This window comes from Onychostruthus taczanowskii, unplaced genomic scaffold (genome assembly GCF_017590055.1).
Source record: "Onychostruthus taczanowskii isolate IOZ18803 unplaced genomic scaffold, ASM1759005v1 scaffold77, whole genome shotgun sequence".
In the NCBI taxonomy this organism is placed as follows: Eukaryota; Metazoa; Chordata; class Aves; order Passeriformes; family Passeridae; genus Onychostruthus; species Onychostruthus taczanowskii.
The window spans coordinates 6,144,542-6,166,787 of NW_024505561.1; the positions used below are offsets into that span (position 1 = coordinate 6,144,542).

The 22,246-nt window shown below is 37.9% G+C and overlaps 1 protein-coding gene across 2 annotated transcripts; it reads left to right on the top strand.

Moving 5' to 3' along the window:
* The first annotated feature begins 456 nt into the window (after window positions 1-456).
* LOC121345986 (protein-lysine methyltransferase METTL21E-like) lies at window positions 457-18,197 on the top strand. 2 transcript variants are annotated; one of them, XM_041423376.1, is made up of 5 exons: window positions 457-619; window positions 2,546-2,630; window positions 11,346-11,503; window positions 13,752-13,869; window positions 14,880-18,197. In XM_041423376.1, exons 1-5 carry the CDS (start codon window positions 503-505, stop codon window positions 15,302-15,304), a joined length of 903 nt encoding a protein of 300 aa, XP_041279310.1. In that variant the 5' UTR covers window positions 457-502; the 3' UTR covers window positions 15,305-18,197. The 2 variants fall into 2 exon arrangements, with proteins under 2 accessions (XP_041279310.1, XP_041279311.1); XM_041423377.1 differs by having other exon boundaries at window positions 490-632.
* Window positions 18,198-22,246: the final 4,049 nt, after the last annotated feature.

Sequence of the window (22,246 nt, forward strand, 5' to 3'; positions counted from 1 at the left end):
GCAGTCTGAAAAAGAGAAGTCTTAGATACCTGTGTTTGGTCCCATGACAGTGTTTGCGATATGTTGAATGAATGGACATCTGGGATATGGAGGAGTGGTATGTTTGTAATTTTGCAGGGTGACAGCAGTGTCGTGGGGTTAGGATTTTGAGGGTTGTGTACCTTGTTACAGTTCTGCATTCCAACGGGAGCATGCATTCCTATGCCACAGCTGCAAAAGCACCCCTTCGCCTTGGTAAATTTTTCTCCTGGAAGACTCTCTTGGCTCTGAAGAATGGCTTTGTGCTCTTGGGTTACTTTTTAGTACCAGTGAGGAGTTGCAAACACCCTGCCACTATTTATTTAGTAACCCGTGCTGCCGAGTTGGTTGCTTTGTGCTTGCAGCTCCCTGGAGGGGGTGTCTCTTGCTGTTCCAAAATTGCTCCCTTACGTAAGGGCAGTGTGGTGCCCTCTTTGTGCTTGGGCTGCAGCTGTCGGGGTTTGTGATCGCTCCCGGTGTGGGGATGATGTTGGCAGTGCGTGACACAGCCTTCAGAACACGCCTTTGCCTGCGGCTGTCAGCGGGGGAAGCCACCGGCAAGACAAGGACTTTGCTGCTGGAGCACCACCTTTGGAAAGCTGTGAGAGATTCTGGTAACATTGACCGAAATGCGGGGGATGCCCGTGGTGTTTCGCTTGTCTCTGTCTTTTATGCTCAATTAGTTTATATAATTCACTTAAAAAGGTGTAACTGAGCTGCTCAGCGCTGTTTAGTTGCTTGTAGCGCTCCTGAATGCCCATGTTGGACTATTTTAGGTTGCTGTGTAGTTCAGGGCACCTCAGGGTATTTTTAGAATGACATAAAAAATGCAGAGGACCACAAAATACAAAGGCTTTGTCCTGTAGGGTGATTTTACCTTTTATTCTGTCTTCTAATGAGAAGAAAATCTGTCATTTTTAATACTTCTGATATAGACAACAAGCTGATGAATGTGTGTAACATTTTCTGCTTAATATCCCTGTAGTTTCTTATGCCACTTGTTATTCTGAAGAGGCATACAAAGACTGAATCCCACTGAGTATCTTTCTGTTGCCTGTCTAATGATGTTGCTATTAATAAGTTCATGTCTAGACATAAATAAAACGGCAATATTTTTGTTCTGTGTGCTATGGTGACTTGTAGAAAGCCCTTAAGTTATTTTCACCTACAGACAGATAATGGCTGCTGGTATTGTAATAGTAAAATTAAACATTAAACCTGTGTGTCTTTTGTGGTGTGAAGTCAAGAGAGTAAGGTGCATCCTCTCAAACAGGAGAGGGCTGTTCCATACTGTCCTCTTGATCCTGAAGTTTCAAGAGAAAAACCTGCCTAAGACTTTGCACTGTGAGGACAATTTCATGTTCAGAATATATTTTTATTTTGATTGTCCTTTCTTTTATTCTTTCATTTTATTTTTTGATCTCACTATGGAGAGATACTCTTTTAGTTATTGCCTTATTTAATTGCATCACTACTGGGTGTTTAGACATATGTAGATTATTAACTATATGCTGCCTGTAACCATCCTGGCAAAAATTTCCACATAAGAGTAGACATTTAAAAATTGTATCAAAATATCAAAAATAATTGAAGCATTGTGTGAGGTTTGGTTTTTGGTGGTTTTTTGTTTGTTTTGTTTTGTTGTGTTGTGTTTTTTTTTGGCGGGGGGGTTTGTTTTGGTTTTTTGTGGTTTTTTTTTTGTAGTTTGGTTTTTTTTTTTAGTTTGGGTGATGTGCTGTCGCAATCCCCAGTACTGAAGTTAAAAGAGGGTGGCTTGTCCTTCAGGTCCTCTTGAATCATCTGCAATCAGCGTTGGTCAAGAGCAAGACTGCACCATATTTTTTTTTTTGGTTTTTTTTTTTTTTTTTTTTTTTTTTTTTTTTCTGTGCACTCAGTGTTCTTTCTGATTGTAAAATATCAAGAATTGGAGACTATTGGTTTTCTGTCTGCTTTTCGGCAGACAGCGAAAATGGCATTGTCCTCTGTCCCACTTTTCCTACTTCTTTTTTCTACAGCATGCTGCTTGTTCATATAGGCACATACTCTTTCTGTTCAGCATGTTATTTGCAGATCTTGCTCCCTTATTCTCATGTCCAGCTTTTACTGTTAGATTGTTTCCTTCCCTTCCAAGCCAATTAATTCAAACAAGATTAGATCACATTGGTGCAATTTTTCTTCTCTTTTGAGGATTTGTTTCTACCTTTCCTTTCAGTCCTTTATAAGCCTACCAAACCTGATTTTAATTGATTTTAATTTCATAAAATAGATGTAAACATCAATCAAAACTTTGGTTTAGTTCTTTGTTTTTAATCTGTTCTTTTTCCTCTGTGAGAATATAACAGTTGAACTAGTTTGCTGTGTCTTGTACTTTTATGCCTTGAATATTGATACGTATGTGTCTTCATGCCTTTACTATCAATAGAAGTAAATTGTAGCATAATACATGTAATTTTTTTTAATTAAGCTTATGTGTGAAAGAAGAAATAAAGTAATTTTATTAAAACAGACTTGTGTTTCTCTGTCCTAGGGTTTGTGGCATAGTATGGATTTGACATCATCACAGCATAATCATCTCCAAAATCAAGTGGTCAGAGAATTCAAAAGACAAGAGGGTAAAGTGTTTCTTATTTCACTATGTTTCCTTGTTGCATTTAAGAATACTATTAAGTATAAGGAACAAAGTGTCTTGCTGACAATGAGCTATTTTCTAATTAATTTTTTTCTGAGGAACTCTGTTTATGGCATTTGTACAGAAAATGCAACAGATAGCACTGTTGTAGTATGCTAGCAATGCATGAGGTATTTCAAGTGTGTTATACCTGCATACTCTTGTCCTGGCAGCTTCCTGCTGATGCCTGGAATCTGTCTTCCAGTTATTTGCCTGTGTCTGGTTCCAAGGAATGAAGCTGTGACTATGATCAAACTTTTCAGACAGGTTTGTTTACGGGCTGTCAGTTAGGAGAATTGGTTATTACAAGCCTGATTTCTGTCTAGACAGCCTCAGACCCTACCTTCAAATACCTTCAGGGGCTGTTGGCAGTGTTTTCTCTTAAGTACTTTTGTGGCTGCGCATCTTTGAGAATCCTAAAGCTTCATAAATTGTCCCCTTTTCAGTGGTTACCAAGAGTAGACAAGGTATTAGGACGAATGCACATGTTCTGCGATGGGGTCTAGTTATGTTCTACAGCTGATGCAAAAGGAGGACATTTGAAAAATTATTTTATTTTTCATAGTATTTTTGTGTAAAATCTCAACTGAGTTGTGGTCTGTGTAGAGCCATGTAGTTCTCTTCCATGTCTATAAACATTAGTCTAAGAGAATGAGGAGGCATGAATTGGATATCTTTACAGACTTAAATTCTGTGCCAGGTTCTGGAGGTGGAAGGGTGCTGAATGTGATGCATGGAGATTTTCCTGCTCAATTACTTTGAGCCTGTGCCTTCCTTGTTCTCATCCTCTTTCTCTACTGCTTTCCCCATTCCTATTTCATTATTCCACCTGCCCAGTCTCAGTATCTGTTTCTCAGTGTTCTTATTCCAGTTCGGTTTCTTTGCAAGTCTCAGTCATAGGATCATAGATTCACAAAATGGTTTGGGTTGGAAAGGCCCTTAAAGACCATCTAGTTATAAACCCCTTGCCATGGGCAGAGACACTTTCCACTAGATCAGGTCACTCAAAGCCCCATCCAACCTGGCCCTGAACACTTCCAAGGATGGGGGCATCCATCATTTCTCTGGGCAACCTCTTCCAGTGTTGCACCACCCTCACAGTCTGAGCTCTTTATATTTGGTGCCTTCCCATTTGTTTATTAATTTACTTGTCATACATTCTCCAGTTTAAAACTCCTTATTTTTGTTCATGATTCCTATTATTACTGGTTCTCAGTTTACAAGTCAGTCCTCACCCAGTCTGATCATTCCTTTTGTGGCTTTAAACAATCAGTCCTCCACACCTGTATTGTTAGATGTCTCTCTTTCCTCATATTTTCTCATATTAGCTTTAACTCTCCTTGGCTAAATGTTTCTGAGACCAGATGCTACCACTCCTGTCTTAATTTCTTGGGAACCTAAATTACTTTACCCTAGTTGCATTATGTAAATTCACTCCAGAATAATTTCACCACAGAATCATCTCTGAGACAAGAGGAGAATAAGTTTGCAAGGTGTACTTGTCCTTGACAGTCCATCGTCTCACTTCACTTGGCCATGGCTCAGTTTTTAATCCATAAAAATCTGAGAAAATGTTGACCTAGTAACCTTCTCGGAAATCCTGACATTTTAGAAGGGACACACTCCTTCTACTTGCCCTGCCTGACAGATGTCCTAATTGATGGCAATTCCTGCCATCATTTAAAGCATCTTGGTGGAGTCCAGAGCGGTGCCTTAAATGGGACATACTTGAAATCTAGCCAAGTGAAAAGCAACCTAACCCTATAACTTACAATTTAAGATAATTCAGCTGGAAGGAGGTAGTGGTAGTCATTCATATTTCCTGGGTTACTTCTAAAGATACTTCTCATCTCTCTCATTCTCTTCTGCACTGATGCTTTTTTACTGACTTCAAAGACTTTGTTATAAAATGTGAAAAACATCCTGGGACCCGAGTATGAACCCCAAGTCAGCCACTTCACAACTGAGTGCCCAATTTGTAGTTGGACTTCTCCTTGCTTGCTATCCTTCTAGCATGATTCTTGCAGTCCTGGTTTCCTGCTGGCTTATCTTATTAATTTAACACTTCCCTATTGTCTTTCTCTCCTCTCAGTAAGTAGACACACTATCTTTGCTTAAGACATGGCTAAACTCAAGAGAGTGTCCCCCCGCTGTCGGTCACTTCGGGGCTGCCCCCCCGCTGTTTGCCGACCCGGGGCTGGCCGGGGTTCACTGGGAGGCACCCAGAGAGACGGAGACATAAACTCATGAGAAAACTTCTTGTGTATGGATAGAAGAGAGGTTGGAGGCAACACTCAAATAATCAAGGCATACGTGACCTTTGTACGGAAATCAGTAACTTATTCTTCCGCCTCAACAATGTGCCCATCTTTCCTATTTTCACTTCTTTAGTCTTTGCAGTAGCTGCATTTTGACAACAAATAATGTATCTCAACTTCCGCATAAGAAAAGTGGTATGACTGCATGGGTTGGTGTTCAGGTCCTTTATACAAAGGAATGTTTTAGAAATCAAGAATTAGTGGTAGCTGAATAATGACAGCGTTTTCTTAGGTCTCTTCCTATCTGTCAGGAAGTTATCTGCCTTTTATAATGTATATTAGACCATCTAATTTAAAAACAGAGTCTGCTTTGCAGTCAAATGGACATAATTTAATTATTTTTAGAAAGTAAATGGCTTCTGAGCCTGGACTTGGAGATGTTTTCAATGACAGACAACCATGATGAAGTAACAAGGGAAGTACTTGGCAAACGAATTCATTATGTGTTCAGGAGATAAAATGACTACAGTACTTCTATTTTCAGCCATTTAATGGTTTTTAGATGACTTTTGACTTGGATAGGGCTGGGATATCAGTGTTGTAAATTTGAAACTGAAAACACACCTCTCAAACCTGGGTAATTTCATTGACTGGATATTGTGAGCAAACCCTTCTCTTGTTCTTGTGTCCTCATGCTCTGGGCTTAAGTGCATTTTGTCTCTTGGCTGAGAAGAGTCTGCCTGTGGGCTGCAGTTTTGTATTTCTGCATTTCAAAGTATAAAGTTTCAAGCATTTTGTTACCCTGACGTGGACTCTCGGATTAATCAATATAATAGACTCCTTCATTGCTATCACTTCAGCAGACAGAGCTTGTAATGAATGTAGTGGAATGACTACACTTGCAGGATGATCCCTTTCTGTAGGTAGGGATGAAGTAAGGAAAAAATAACTGTGCAGTTCAGACCTACTGGAAAGGTACTTTGCTTTATATTCTTAGAAAGGTGTATGTTACATCTGACTTCTGTGAAGAGCACAATTCGCTTGCCCTCCTAACACTTTCCTGTGAGAGCCCTTAGGCTGAAATGGAATAAAATAGAAATAAGAAATAGAAATAAGTGGAATGAAAAATAAAAATACTAACGTGATGATGCCTGAAATTTAGGGACTGCGCTGTGATTCAGGATTGTGTAAGTTTCCACAGAGCCATCTGGATTGCTTGTAGGACTAGGGCTCTGATCCTGACATGTCAGTAGCTCAGTAAAAATTCTGACACTCCAGAGTCCTACTATTGTGACCTCTATGTAGTTTTAGGATAAATTTGGAGTGAGACATTGGAAATACCCATATGGAATTACTGGGATACCTTTGGATAATTTCTATCAGTGGAGCAATGTAACTCTTCTCCAGTTATCTCTTACAGTCACAGAACTAGTTGCAGGTTTGTTCCCTTACTGATCTTTTTGCAGGTATCCTCTTGACTTTGGGATATATAGATAGTGACAATATATCTTTTAAATATAAACAGTATGTATTATATATATTATTTCCACATTACATAAATAAAATACATCCTAAATATTTAGTTTGGATGACTCCACTCCTGTGTGTCCAGAGTGATCTGAAAAGTCCTGAGTATTATGAATCCTTGGAATCTCTTAGAAAATTTCTAGCATCTCTAAATGAATAACATCAGCACAGGTAGTCCTCCTTTGCAGAGGCAGTTGCTGAGAAGTCATAGAGGAACCATATTCCATGCATGTTGATGCATGGTATTAAAATATTTGTAAGGACAAGGCTAAATGGTAAACTTTAAATCTAACCTCTACAGGTGAGAGTATACTGCTTCTGAAGATGGGAGAATATGTTGCTGTAGGGCTGAACTTTGTCAGGGCAAGTTCATGCTAAAGTCTTGGATTTCATTCCTTTTGCCAGTTGGAGAAAATCCATCAAAGCAGGAGAGAAGCAGATGACTGGATCGTATTTCCTTATGACATTGGGCTGTGACACCATTTGACCTCCTGAGATTAAGCTGAGTCAGGCCAACACTCAAAAGAGACTAATATGTTTTTTCTTCCCTGTAGGCTGTTCTCATGAATCAATGTGTGAAAATATTTTTTCTGAATGAGTTCTTCTTCTAATCCACTAGCAAAGTACTTGGAGTATGTTTTGTTACTGTATGTGTTTTTTGTGAATGAGTTTGAAAACGGAGCTATTGAGTGCTAGTATATTCTTCACAGATTTTATGGTGGAAGGGTCTTTTAACTTTTTTAGCTATGTTTTAGTTCGGGTATCTAGATTTTATGTGACAAGTGGTGTAAATAACTGATCATGTATCTTGTTTCTAAACAGGCAATATTTCTACTAATTCTAAGCAAAATTGTGCACATAAAGATTGCCTTCATTTTTATAAAAAAAGATGCTGCAGTTTAAAATTTTTTCCATTCTGACCTGGTCTATTTCCCATTATTTTCTTTTTACTTTCCCTTCCCTACTTCAAGAACTTCTTCACCTTTCTCTTAGCAGAAGTCACATAATTCTGTTTATTTAGCTTTTGTTCTAACGTATAACATTTTATGCATATAAACATTTGTTTAACATGATGCGTGAATGTGTCAGCGAAATCTTCTACACAGGATTTTGGAGCTTCACACACATTTCTCTAACTAATCTGCTACTGACTTCACAACTCCAGTTTTCCACATGATTAGTACATCTGTTTGGAAAACTTTGTTTGCATTTCAGTTGCTTAGCCTTTGAGAATGATATTTAGGCTCATTTCAGTGCAAGATATGTCAACAGTACATGAAGTTTTCCCTCAGTCCTGTTATTAATGTAAAATCAAGGGAACTCATGGAACATGCTCCAAAGATGTTAGACTTACACAATAATCAATGTTTTATCTAAAATATTCCAAAGAACACTGTAAGTAATTAACTTATTAGGCAAAAAGTCTTAAGAACCTGAAAGATATTCTTGAAGAATTTGGGGCACTTTTTGTACACAAGTTCAAGACAAAGGAGTTCACTATGTTTCATTAAGAAAAATTATCTCAGTTTCTATATATTGCCTTGAATAGACCACACTGCTTCATCTTACTATAAATAAGGTTCTGGCACTAGAAACTCCAGTGGTTTCTCATGCAAATAGATGAGTAGGCCAAAGAAAATAGTTCTGTGTGTATACCACTTCCACACTTCTCCACATCAAAGAAGAGGGTGAGGGCAAGCCTATCTTGTCAAACACAACCTGTGTGTTCGACTTCTTCTGGCTCTGTGAAGAAGGGAGGAGCCAATCCTGGCAGACTTTTAAGTTCTGATGGTTCAATATCTGTGCTTCAGTAGTATTTCTGGAAATGCCCATTGTGCACTTCTATTCCTACAAGAATTTATAGCCAGGTCAGTCAAACCTCCTCTTCTCTTATCCTACTCCACTCTACTGATGAGTAATCTCTTTTTGTTTAAAATTTCATTAGAGTCCATTCATTGACTCATAATTTCATGGCTTTTTTTTCTAAGCAAGAGAATATTCACTAACACAGAGGTAAACACTTTCAGGAGAATAAGTCCCTTTCAGCTTTTTACACCTGTTGTTTGGGAACTAGTATGATCAAAGTACAAGCAGAATTTCCTTAATGTTTTCAGATATTAAAAGAGTTCATCTCACTTGGATTTTACTTACTCTTACAACAATTTTTGTGTCACTTAAAAGATTTCCCACTAGTTCTTTATTTTTCTACTCTCAGTGCTTTGAGGGCAGTTACAGAAAAAAATAACATTTCCTTTTGTGCACTCCCACAAGAAGTTGTTCTGAAAGATAAGAAGCAGCAAACAGAGGAGTGTTTTTTGCTGTTCAAAGGGAAACTTGTATGAAATAAGTGAATCTGACTAAAACTCTGCACTCCTTATTTTTCAGCTCTCTTAGTCAGGATCATTAACATCCTGCTTTTCTGATAAAGTTTCTCCTTTGGGCCTTGTCTAACATATGGTAACTCTGATGAAACAGATATTATTTTGATTCTTCAAAATAGTAGTGTTTTCTTAAAGGGAAAGAAAAAAAAAAAAAAAAAAAGCATAAGGTTCTCCAGATAAGCCACCTGGAAGATTACCAAAAGGATAAGATGGGCAAAAATTCAAGAGGTGTTATTGATCAGCAGATTTGGGATTCTTCTTTCAGGGGTACAGACAGTGCTCAGGAAGAGAGCAGTGGCTTACAAACTCTGTAAGTGTAGGTGCTATGCAAACCTGAAGTAGAAATTGTGCTGATCCTGTAGGGAATAGGGGGGAAATGTTTATTGAGTGCTAGAGGGGCAGCTGTAGTACTGCTAAAGTTTTATAGATCTTCTCTCAGGAGCTTTATAAGTTAAGACCTAATAAGTTACCAGCTTCTCAACAAAATTGGATCCAAAACGGATGTCAAGGGAGGAAAATCAAGAAAAATGGTTGTAATTGAAAGGTAATAGAATAGCTTTTACTTCCACAGCTAGTAATGATCACAGAACAAGATCAGACTGCTCTAAGCAATCGGAGGAAATTAAAAGCAGGCTATATCTAGTATGCTTGGAAACAGGATGATCTATTAAATACACTTATGATATGTGTAATAAGACAGCTTTTTATTATTTCTTTCATAAGAGAAAGACTAATTTTGCCCTGAAACAGCATTTCCCATAAACATGGCACTTAGCTCATGTTTGTCAAGAGCTCCCTGATTACAGGCACAGTGATGAATGTGTTTTCTCCCAGCTTAACATCAGAGGCTTGAAGAGGCTGACACATACTGCTTGTTTCCCAACATGTTAAAATACCATAGTTTCAATGTTGGGCATTTTATTTTAGTTATATTAATAAAATTTATCAAAACTTTTTCCCCAGTAGTATATGCATGATATTATTTTTAATTTTGCTATATTCCATGATTAGGGTTCTTTCCCCCTGCAATAAATTCTACAAGTACTGTGGTTGGTTAGTCAGTTTTTATTGGGTTTTTGTGTCTTAATATCAACATAACAAATTCAGATATTTTTGGTTTGTCTTCGTTGTTTGCTGCTATTCTCTATTTTCCTGTGATGCTGAAATTTGAGTTACAAGCTCACAGCACTTGTTAATAAGTTTGAGCAGTTTCATGATGTCTTTTTGTCTGGTATAATCTTTTTCTTTGTTCACCCATGCTTTTGTTCTTAGGCCTTGTATCCCAAGGAAGGAAGGGAGACTTTGTCCATAAGTTATCACAATAAAAATACTGAGGCATATGGCAATATAAATGACAACACTTGAGGTCATTATGTCCTGTGACAGCAGTGATTCAAGGGAGAAGAAAATGTGAAGAATCTTCAGTAGAGCAAAGTCTTTTATGTTGATGAAAGCATAAAAGGTTTAATTTTCCAGAACAAGCAGATCCCAAAATTAATATCTGTGATTTTGATAGGAACTGCAGGCTTGATACAGAACCTCTGCTTTGGACAAGATGGTAACTGGGTTATCTAAATCTCTAGCATGCTTTCTAGAAGGTGTAGCTTGCAAACGTTTTTCCAATTTTTTTTTTTTTTTGCCAACAGACCATAGCTGGCTATGAAAGCAAAATTCCTGTGAAATCTTGGAATGAATCTAGACTTTGCTAAGAAAATGCTCTAGACAGTTTCACTTACATATTGTTTTCTGACATTGTGGTGCAGTTTTGTGTGATGGCAAAACTGAAACTATCTTGGTGTTCCGCTAAAAAAGAATGAATCCTCTTCTGTTAGAACAGTTATCCAGGATTTTGTTAGTTATCATAAATATTCTTTGCTTAGCAACAGGGATGGCATTCAGGATATCAAGCCAGCTGGAAAGAATCCCTCTGACAGGGCTCTGTTGGGGTGGGTGGATAAGCTTTCCTGACAACACGAGTGCTTTCACTCCTGTCTGTCATAATTTGTGTTGCTAGGATCTGTTTCACAAGTCTTGTGACAGACTTATAAATGATATTCTGGCTCCTTTTGTTTACTGTCAGAAAGAACCAGAATATGGGGAAAGTGAATGGTAAAAGGATATGGAGAATAATGAAAAATCCAGGTGCATGAAGCTGTGAGTGTCTATACTAGGGTATCTGTTCTTGAAGGGAAGAAGAAGTTTAAAATTTTCATTTGGGTTGCTGAAATGGAAAACAGTGTATGCTAACATACCCCTTCTTTACTTTGTATGGACTTGGCTGCTTCAGTGAAACATGAAAGAAGTTATTTAGTCACACACTGAAAATTTCAATTAGAATTCAGGAGAATAGCTGCGTACCATGCTGACCATTAATGGTGAAATGTATTTTAATATAATTTATATTTTTGCTTCCAAATAATCTTTTCAATATGAATTGGTAGTTTTATTATCAGTCCACTCAGCCTCTTTGACATTTTATACTTTTGCTTCCAGGGGAAAAAGAAGATGAACAGATAGTTGCAGAAATCATGGAGAGGCGTTTTTTTCCTGATCATATAGCTTATAAGACCTGGGAAGGCTTTCACTTTGCTGGCCATGAGATAAGAATTACAGAAGCCACTGATTGTTACGGGGCAGTCGTCTGGCCATCGGTACCATATTTTTGTAGTGTAGTTATTTTTCATTTTTGGAGCCATTCTAACATTTTAGTATTTGTTTTGTATAATAAATATATTTTTTAAATATGTTATAAACCCAAGGAAATAATTCTGTGCTTCTCTGTCTCTGTTCTGCAAATTCCAAACCTGAATTTAACCTGGTTTTGTGTGGACTTATGTTTCTCAAAACTTTCTTGGTATTTCTTGTGCATGCCTCAATCACCCAAGGTGTATGATTTTGTGTCCCCTCCTTGCTTGCTAGTAGCTTTTAATCCTATTAGCCAATTACCAGCATATTTTGAAAGAAATATGGCAGTTTTATGATGATTGCATTTCTATACATTTTATAAATGCAGATGGCTGTGTAGCAGACAGATCCAGGTTGCAGAAACAACTGTGATATGAACTCACAAGGTGTTAGCACTCACAGAAGCTATTCAACCTACTCATGTAAGGAACAAATTTACCTTGTTAATACATAGACACGGGAAAATGTTCAGCTGGAGCTTTCAGTATCTTAAACAGCTGGAAATCTAGTTGGAGAGAACAATTTTCCTTGGCTCTTGATATAAGAACTATCAATGCTTTCACCATACAAGTACTGAAAGAAATCTCCAGGGAGGTGCCACAATGCATGATGAAATTTTTGTCCCTAAAGGAGAGACCCAGGATGCTCCATTTCTTTCCCAACTGCCTGAGCCTCCTAGGATCATACAATTTTTTAGAAGTATGACCATAGTTCAGCTGAAGATAGTTGTCCTGCTCTTCTGCTTTGAAGTCCAAATGATGTTTCTGGTTTTAGGAGACCTGGACTAGTCATCTGTACTATATGTTTTGGTGACCTCAGTGTGTGTCTTCATGGAAAGTTTGGCTGACTACCAATTATTCACACAAAATCATGGACTTTAAGGAAAATAAATTTTCTGCATGTTTCATGGAAAGGAATGCAGATTTCAAAGTTTCTCTGATTTAACCCTCAGAAACTTTGATTATGCCAGCCAGTTTCTACAACAGAATACAGCAAAACCCTGAGGGAAGGAATTATAGGAATTAATTAATGTAACTAAGAGGAAATCCTAATATAAGGTCAAATATAATGTCAATATAATGTCAAATATCAGACCCAGTCTTCAGGAACCTGACTTTAATTATTCCTGGTCCTCACAGACTGATCTCTATATCAAAGTGCTGTTGATTAAATGATATATGTCAGTTTGGATTACCTCCTCTTCTGTGCTCTAAATTAAGAGGTAGGAAAAAACCCTTTGTTTTACTTTCTAGCATGTTAACACTGGGTCAGCAGTCCCCCTGATCCTTTTCTTCTCATTCATAATTAGTTAAAAGCAAAATTAATTTTGCTGTGCTGGAGCTGGCCGCTAATGATTGCCTTTCCAAATGGTCATCTGTATTGTGAGAGCATAGAGCAATCATCTTATTTGTCATTGGATATTATATAGCTATCAAAGTCTGAAAAAAATATGGAAGTAAATATGGAAATTATCTTTACGAGAGAAGTAAAATTAGCAATTTCTATTTCACCAGTGAAGTAAAACTTACTGGTCATTGTGAGGTAAGGCAGAAAAGCTGAAGATTTTTAATCGCTTTAAGATTAACTGATCAGTTAATCACATTATATATACATGTGTAAGGAGTCTGTTGTAAATGCTCTTTGTGGCTATATTTACTATGAAGTTTTGCTAAGCTTAACAAGGTAAGCAAATAGAAACTGCAAACAAACTGAACCAGAAGAAAAGGGGGTAAATCTATTTGCCCATTTTGAACCCTTACAATAATTAGTTATTGCCAGAAATAATTGACTATTGGAAGAACTTAACAAGGATTGTCATGGATTTTCTCTCAGAAGCAGTCTTTACATCAAGATGTTTTTGTGAAGGACACATTTTCGCTCAATCAGAAGTAAGTCCAGTTATAAGCAAGGATTGACAACCGGAATTTTACAACTCGTGTTACATCTTGTGACAGATTATCTAATGGTAGTTGCTCCTTCTGTCTGTAATAATTCACAGACCTGTATGGGGGCATTTTGTAGCATTTATTTTGTGGCCTATAGAGCCCAAAGAACATAATGAGCTGTGGTCCTTTAGGAATTGTGTTTGAATGAATATTGCTCATTTGAACAGACAACAATTTTTTTGCATGCTTTTAAATGACAATTCATATTTAGTAAAGGGATTTAGTTCATTATTTTGTTCAGTATGTTCATGGATTTCCTCCCCTACAGGCTCTTGTTCTGTGTTATTTTTTGGAAACTAATTCTAAACACTGCAATTTGGTTGACAAAAATGTGATTGAAATTGGAGCTGGAACTGGCTTGGTCTCCATAGTAGCCAGTTTGCTGGGTGAGTATGTGACATTTCTCTTAAGCTCTTGGAAACACCTCTCAGATGAATAATGGAGGACAAATGATGTGGTTTGGTCCTTCTAAGAAGCTGTTGTTTGAAAGTTTCCAAGAGCAAGAAACAGTAAATTCTAAAAGGCTTGTTTGGAAACGTGCTTTGGTGTGGTGTTGTTGTTGTATTTTTTTTTTTTTTTTTTTTTTTTTTCCTGGGTGTGTATTGATACAATAAAGAAGGTCCCAGTAGATATGTTGTCATTAAACATAGAGATCAAAATAAGAAATTAGTGGCTTTGCAGGGTGTTTTTTTTTTTTTTTTCCCTGGGTGTGTATTGATACAATAAAGGATCAAAACAAGAAATTAGTGGCTTTGCAGGGTATCAGTGGCAAATAGATTGAGCCAGATGTAAGTATGACCAGTGCATCCCCTTCCTTTGACCAAACAGCTCTTGGATGCCAGGTCACCTTCTATCCAGTTCTATCCATTTGTGTTTCAGTATTTTCTTTCAGCAGCTTGATCTTTCTGCTACAGACATTCTTGTGTTTTCTCTCATGGCACCCTATTCATCATCAAGAGAAATCCAGGTCAGTGGGTTCTGCATTTTTACAAAACTTTAGCTTTTGGTAGTCTGAGAAAGCTTCTTGTGTGAGAAGGGAAGAACCTGAGGTAATGCTTATATCTCATGCTGACTTCTTGGATTCAGTAGTTGGTATTCATCAATTCCTAGTCAGCCACTTTGCTTTTAACCAATGTGGTATCAAGATACAGTAAGTATCTGTTTTCTCCCCACCAGCTGCATTTAGACGGCAATCTGTAGAGTAGAACTACGAGGAAGCAAATATATATTTTAAACACAATATTTAAGAGATATTGTAAACATCTTCATTTTTTTATTGCCCTCAGTGAGAGTTACCTGAAAAAATCAGTTCCTTGTGCAGTGGCTTTTGTGAATGGACTTTTACTCAAGAGTTGATGTATATTCAAATATTGTATTTGTTTTCTCTGTGTCACAGGTGCCTTTGTGACTGCCACAGATTTGCCAGAACTACTGGGAAACCTTCAGTACAACATTCTCCAAAATACAAAGCAGAAATGCAAACACCAGCCTTGTGTTAAGGAGTTGTCTTGGGGAATTGATCTGGAAAAGAACTTTCCCAGGTCTTCCTGTCACTTTGACTACATTATGGCTGCTGATGTAGTTTACCACCATCCATTCCTAGATGAACTCCTCCTAACTTTTGATCACTTGTGCAAGAATGATACTGTTATTCTGTGGGCCATGAAATTTAGGCTGGAGAATGAGAACCGATTTGTGGACAGATTTCAGACACTGTTTGACTTAGAAATTATTTCTAATTTTCCCAGTTTGAACATAGCTTTGTATAAAGCAACGAGGAAAGGCAAGATGAAAGACAGACTTTCCAAACAGAAGGTCTGAAAGAGAGATATAGGGAGGTGACAGTTGCAGCTGTTCTGCAGCTTTTTATCTCTTTAATAATTTCCATTATAGTAGCTGCTGATACTTACATGAATGACATTTCTGGAGATAGGTAAAACAAATCATCAAATTCCTAGTGCATTCCTATAAATTCCTAAATTCAATTTGCCAATAGTGATATACACAGAAGAGATATATCTGTGACATTGTCTTGACTTTTATGTGCTAAGCTGACAACTCTAATAACTTTTACAAGTCTTACCATGCTTGGTATGGGTCATATAATAAATATTTCCAGAAGTTTTCAATTACAGCTTTGAACAGTCTCTTATAAGTTTGAACAATTATTTAAAACTTCAGACTATAAATCTTTGTATCTACAAGTTTTGGTGTTAAATCTGATATTTCCCCATGTTCACTATAATTTTAATCCTTACTTTGAATACTCTTAATAGGACATTAAATTAGCTGAAAAAGCCTCACCACCTGGAAAACACATTTTGTGATAAAGGGATAGAATACATTAATTACTCTTAATGTGATTATTATGTTTTAGTTTTTTAATTTAAATTTAGGGATTCTTCAACACACAGAGCACATGAGGCAAGAGGGATTTAAATGTTTTATTGCTTGAACAAAGTTCTTGTACTGGAAGTGTACAACCAGCTGCCCTTTACAATGACTTTTAATTCTTGGTCTGAGCTCTGCTCCTCCAAAAAATAGACAGTTATCTGAACCTGAGGGAGCAACAATGGAAAAAGGAAAGTGGCCATCAAGAAAGGAGCTTTGCACTTCTGGCTGCTGGTGGCTGGAGGCAGAAAACTCAGCGAGCTTGTCATGGTGTGGCTGAGGCATGGATAGACTTAGAGATTTGTTTGGTTTTTTAGTCTGGACAAACAAAATACTTTCTTCCTAACCACTCAGTACTGCATGCTCCTATTTTCAGTGGCCTATCTGAGAGACTTTTTGGGTAGGTTAATAAAATTTTTCTTTCCACACACCATATTTTCTGATTCTGTTTGTAGTTGATTTTGAGGCCTTCAAGCCTCTTTCAGGCTAGAGAAGAGAGTTTTATCACCACTCCTGTAGCAGGCAATTGCTCTAGTAATGTGGAGGCTCTGGGGACTGTCAGTCTTTATGTTGTAACTCCTATTTGTATTCTCTCAAGGAGCTTTTTATTTTTTTAATGTTGACCGCCTGAACATGCTATTGTTTTTATCTTTGATTGTGGCAGATGCATGTTACTTACTCTAGCACAAGTCTGGGGCAGAACCATGGTAAATGTGGTATGGAATGTACTTTTTGTCCCTGCTGAACATTGGTGGCCAGTGTTAGAGGCAAAGTGTTGCAGAGAGGAAAGGCTGATTTGCCAAACTTTTCCAGTGGGAGCTGGATTTCCTTGGGCATCCTTGGTGAAACACAAAGGGTGACCCTAGGATAAAACTAAAGCAATCAGTAGCATGTCTTAGCCCAGAAGCAAAATGAAAAGAAAGGGTGTCAAGTCTATTTTTTACCTCTCCTGCTGAGAAATCACATGTGAGATTTTGGCTTGGAGTTTATTAGAGAATAATAGTCATCAGTCAATTTCCTGTGACAAAATTTGTAGAGGTGGAATCCTTTATTGGATCAATCAGTATAGCTAGAAAATTAGATTCTATACCAGCTGACAGGGAGTATTACCCCTCCTTACAGAAGTTACTGTGCCTATGTCCTTAAATAATTACAGCTGTAGAAAAACAGACTGCAAAATGGAAACATTTGGAAATAATTTTCTTTCTACATTGTGTAATAGAAATAGTTTAGTGTAAACAAATAAAGAAGGAAACAGGGATCTCTGCATTGCTTGATTTCTTCTCCCTCTCTCCCTGCTTCCTTCCTCTTAACTTGCTTGTAATCATCGAATCTTCTGCAATTGTAACCATAATCCTTGTATCTGAAATGGCATCTCAGTCTACAAGTGTTTCATGGGTAAATGGATTGTCACTATAATTAGTGAAATGACCTTGTGAACTCCAAAATGATGAAGGCAAAAGAGGAAGACTACAGCAAAGCTGTTAAGTGTGATCACTTTTAAATAGCTGTCTGCTGACTAGCCCTCCTGTTTGAGCCACAGACTGACCCCTGCTGAGCTTCTGCTGAATTCAACAGGAGATGTGTTTGTCAAATGGAGTCAGGATTCAGCACTTCAGGCCAGACAGCTTGTTAATATGTACTGGAACGCAACATCAGCTCTCTTTCTCACAAGTCTGCCTAGCACTGCTGTGTGAAGCTTCCTGGGAAATCTCTGGTGACTGGCTGCTCTATTGTACAGCCACCCTTTGTCCTCTGCTGTGACGGGCAGGTTATTAGCCATGACCAGTGGAGGGTGAGCTTGCATTTGGCATTTGCCTATGGAGTTTATTTCTGCTCTCTGAGAATAAGTCTCGCATAAATGCCAAGTATTACTGACCCCTAAAGTCAGTCATAATTTTAATAACCACTTATTCTTTGTTCCAATAGCTCAGATAAAGGATGAAACTGTCATTCAGTGTGTTATATTGCTAATACAGATGGCATTTGCAGCTGTAGTTTCTGAAAGACAGGGGGAAAGAAGGTCAGTTAAATTTGTGGGTGAAAGAGCTCCAGTTTTAAAGAATGCCAGAGGATCTGCCTCTGCTGTTAGGCTTTTACAGTCTCTTATAGGGTGTTATGATAATCAAACTAATTTAAGAGATAAATTTGGATGTATAGGTATAGATTCAATCCATACCATGGGTTTTATGTATTTAACCTAAGAGCAGCAGTATATTTAAGTAACTTGATGGTATTTCCAAAGTTTTCCACAAACAATATGTTTTTCAAGTGCATATATTTTCTGGAAGGGTTCTTTTTGAATAAAGTGTATGTAGAATTATTACAGTGATTTACTTTGTTGCTTATCTTATATTTTCATCAAGGTTTTTACAAATCTTTGCCTTTTCCTTCTCAAAATTAAAGAAACAAACATTTTCAACATTGTAGAGTTTCCATATGGTCATATTTTGATTTTGTCTCTCTCTTGCTGAATTTCAGTTTTGCAGCTATGAGTTATTTGGTTTTGTTTGCATTATTACACTCACCCACTTGGGCTTTTACCTCTTATAACAACTGTAAGAAAAAGCTGTAGCTGCTGAAAATTTAGGAAAAAATATTCAAATGCCAGTACAGATCCTAATTTTCATTTAGAAGCAGTAATGGAGCCCCAGCCTAAGAAATACAACTGCTAAAAATACCCAAATAACTACCCCTGGCCCTAATGGCAGTTGAATGATGAACAATTTATATTGGTCATTTATACAAGCACTAGTCAGTGCTAGGTGAGCAAAAAAGACCAAAGAACACCAAAGAACACCAGGTGTGCCCTCCTGAATGGATCTTCATTGCCAGCCACATTATGTCAGGTGACTCGGTCATCTGAAGAAATAGTACATACAACAAACAACTCAGGACCTTGAAACCTAAATGGATTTAGAAGTCATCAATTTAGAAGGCACCAATTCAGCCAACACCCTTTCACTCCTGGAGACCTGAATGGTGCAGGACTTTTCCCTATTCAACCACTGCTACTGCACTGGTGACCTTGAGGTGATCTCAAGATATGTTCAGTGACAAAGATAGACAGAAGCTGGCAAGATATCATTGCTCCGTGGGTGTAATTAAGAAATTGACATATTCATTCTTGTAATAGGTCTGTGACTTCAGGGAAATGTTGTTACACAGGTGTAAAGCAAAGAGGAAACGGAGCTAAATTTTAAGGGATTTAAATCTCATTCACAGGGGAAAGTCCAGCATCAAAGTTCTTTCACAGTAAAAATAACATTTCCTGTGCTCCATCTTGTTTGATTTTTTTGCATTAAGGAAAAAAAAGTAAATTAATTTTATTATTGCATAAAACCAAATACTTCTGTGCCACTCTAGATAAATTATAAACACCTTAAAAGTATAAGCAGTCAGCAATAGGTCAGAATAAAATAACAAATTTTCCTTTTGCATAGTTAAGCCATCCAAACATACAATACACAAAGTGTCTGGAATTTCAGAATAATTTAGGTTGGTTGGCACCTCTGAAAGGTATCTAGTCCTACCTTCTGCTCACATCTGGGCCATATTCAAATCTGAACAGATTGCTCAGTTTCTCCACCAGTGAATGAAAATCTTGGAGAAAGAAGATTTCACAATACATGTGAGCAGCCGGTTAATTTCTTCCCTCCCACCTCACATATCCAACTGGAATTTCTCTTGTTGCAACTGGGCATCTGTCTATTGTCATTTTGCAATGCACCTGTGGCTTCACCTTCTTTATAACCCTCTTGTTATGTCACAGAAGACAGCTATGAGATCCACCACGCAGGTTGAAGAAACCTAGTGCTCTCAGCCTTTTGCTTCCTCCTGTCCCTTAACCCTTTCAGCCCTCCTCTGCATTCTCTTTAGTTTGTTAAGATTCCTATTACCAGTGGCTCCACAAGCTGACACAGTCCTGCAGATAGGGCATCATTATGCCACATGGAAGAGTAATGATCACTTTTAATGATGTGCTGGCCATACTCTTCCCAGTGCAGTTAACTTGCATCAACTGCAAGGCTACAGCACTGTCTTTGTTCCTGTTCCATCAGGCCATCCAGTTCCTCTCCTGCAGATGCAGTCTCTAGGTTGTCAACTCATGAGTTGGCATGAGTTAATGCCTGCGCTTCTGCCTTCTGCTACCCTGTTGGACCTTATGTGGATTTTATTGGCCTATTCCTTCCCTCTGCCAAAGTCCCTCTGAGAAGCAGCTTTGCCCTTCCCCTGTTTGGTGTCACGGTAACATTTAATTTCAGTTTATATAATCTATTGTCCATGTCACTGATGGAAATTAATGGCATCAGTCCCTGCCATAACCCCACCTGCATCACTCCTACAGACTGCTTGCTTGGGCTTTTTTTGTTCACTAGCTTGGATTTTAAAGGCCCATTCAGTTTTTAACCACTCATCCATCTGCATCTCTACAACTGAGCTACAAAGCCCCTATAAGAAAAAAATGTGAAAAAGAGATGGGAGAAAAAGCACTGTGCTCTGCTTTTCCACAGGAACAGTCAGCAGAGAGCAGTTAGTTTTTTCAGATCCTTAGCAAATTTGTATTGGTTGTTTGCAAACATATGTGTTTGGAAGTGTCTTCCAGGAGTCTTCCAGGAGTCTTCCCTGCAGATGGGATGATGCAGACTGGACTGTGGTCTTCGTGAGCCTCCCTCTAGTTCTTTTTGAATATGGACTAATATTTACTTTTGTTCTCAGAGACTGGGTGCTGCCTCTGTCAACTTTCAGAGTTGATAGCACTCTTACATCAGCCAGTGACATCAGCCAGTTTCCTTGGCATCCTCAAGACACTGCCTTGATCTATGGATTTCTGTGTGCCCAGATGGATTAAGTGAACCCCAACTTGGTTTTTCCTATGCTTACTGCTTTCACCAAATTCTGTCACTAAACAGGAAGATACAGAAATCTTGAGAGCTGGCCTTGCCAGTAAAATGGATTAGTTCAGCCTTTGTCATATCCTTCTTTTATACACTACCCCACTCAGCAGTAAAGTCACATTTTCAGTTTTCTTCCTTCTGATGTTCCTGTGTAAAACCCTTCATATCCATATCTTCTTATCCCACCTCAGCTTTCCCAGCTTCTGCACTGCCTGTTTGAGCAATGGCTCTTATTCCTCCTTGGTAGCCTATGCATGTTTCCACTTTTTGGGTATTTCTTCTTTTTTCCATTTTAGCTCAGTCAGAATATATTCATTTTCATACATGCTATTTTTTTTGCAGAGTTTTCTTGGTTTTCCACATGATAGGATAGACCAAATATCATTGAAGAAGCTGCTCCTGAATATTAGTTAACCTCTTGATATTTTTGCTCCTCAGGGTTGTCTGCAATAATTTCATCTACTCATTTCTTGAAGCCTTCTCTTTAAAATCTAATTCTTTGGAATATCTTTTAATGTCATAGAATCTTTATTCTTTTAATTGGCGCCTTCTCTTTTCTCAGACCCTATAAGCCCCATTTCAGGGTTGCTGCAGTAAATGCAGTCATAGGCTCTACTTATTTATGAGACCATTATTTATGAGTCGAATATCCAGCAGAGCACTTTCCCTATCTGGCCAGTCCAGCGTCTGCTTCAAAAAAATTGATTTTTGACCTCAAAGCACTCCAGAAACCTCTTGAGTTGCTTGAAGTGTTGCAGGTTACTTTTCCAAGATACATCAGGAAGGATAAAAGTCCTTGTGAGAGGCAGGGACCACAATCCTGACGCTTCCTCAGACTGTTTAAAGAAGGCTTGCCCACCAGCTTTTCTCTATGGGATGATCTACAGCAGATGTCTGTGTTGGTCTTCTCTCTGATCTTACCCATAAACTTTTGGCTCACCAATTTCCTAATCGATAGCAGGGTGTGATTTATCTGAATCTCTTCTCATAGAGTGCAAATCCACTCCTGGTTTTGTCCTCTTTTCCTGTCCTTCTTAAAGACCTGTGGATCACAGCACAGCTGTTGTGCCATTTACTTGAAATACAAGACCCTAAAATACACCAGTGTGACTATGACTACCTCAGAGGAAGAAAGGTAATTGGAAATCAAGAGAGAAGTAAATCAGGATTACTTAAGAGAGTAAGTCTTAGGGGCTATCCAGGAATTGAGTCCAAATGCATTGAAATCCTGGATGTTTATGTCCTAGAAAGTCCATAATTAGATGAATTTTCTAGAGAAATTAATTGATTTTTAGAGATTATTAACCTCTAGTCTGAGATGATCACTTTATTGGATTACCCAGATTATATATTATCAGATGATTATTACAACAAATTAGCTATAGGCCATCTGTCCTCCTCCATGTTATTGACCCTACTCACATCCTTTCAAGCTTGAAAGCAGTTCATGTAAACAGAAAATGTTGTTGCTCGT

What these genes read in the sequence shown, in the direction of transcription:
- LOC121345986 (XM_041423376.1), top strand. Translation starts at nt 503, where the DNA reads ATGATGTTGGCAGTGCGTGACACAGCCTTCAGAACACGCCTTTGCCTG. An exon ending in AGAATTCAAAAGACAAGAGG is followed by an intron (nt 2,631 to 11,345) that starts GTAAAGTGTTTC and finishes TTTTGCTTCCAG; the next exon opens with GGGAAAAAGAAGATGAACAG. An exon ending in CATAGTAGCCAGTTTGCTGG is followed by an intron (nt 13,870 to 14,879) that starts GTGAGTATGTGA and finishes TCTGTGTCACAG; the next exon opens with GTGCCTTTGTGACTGCCACA.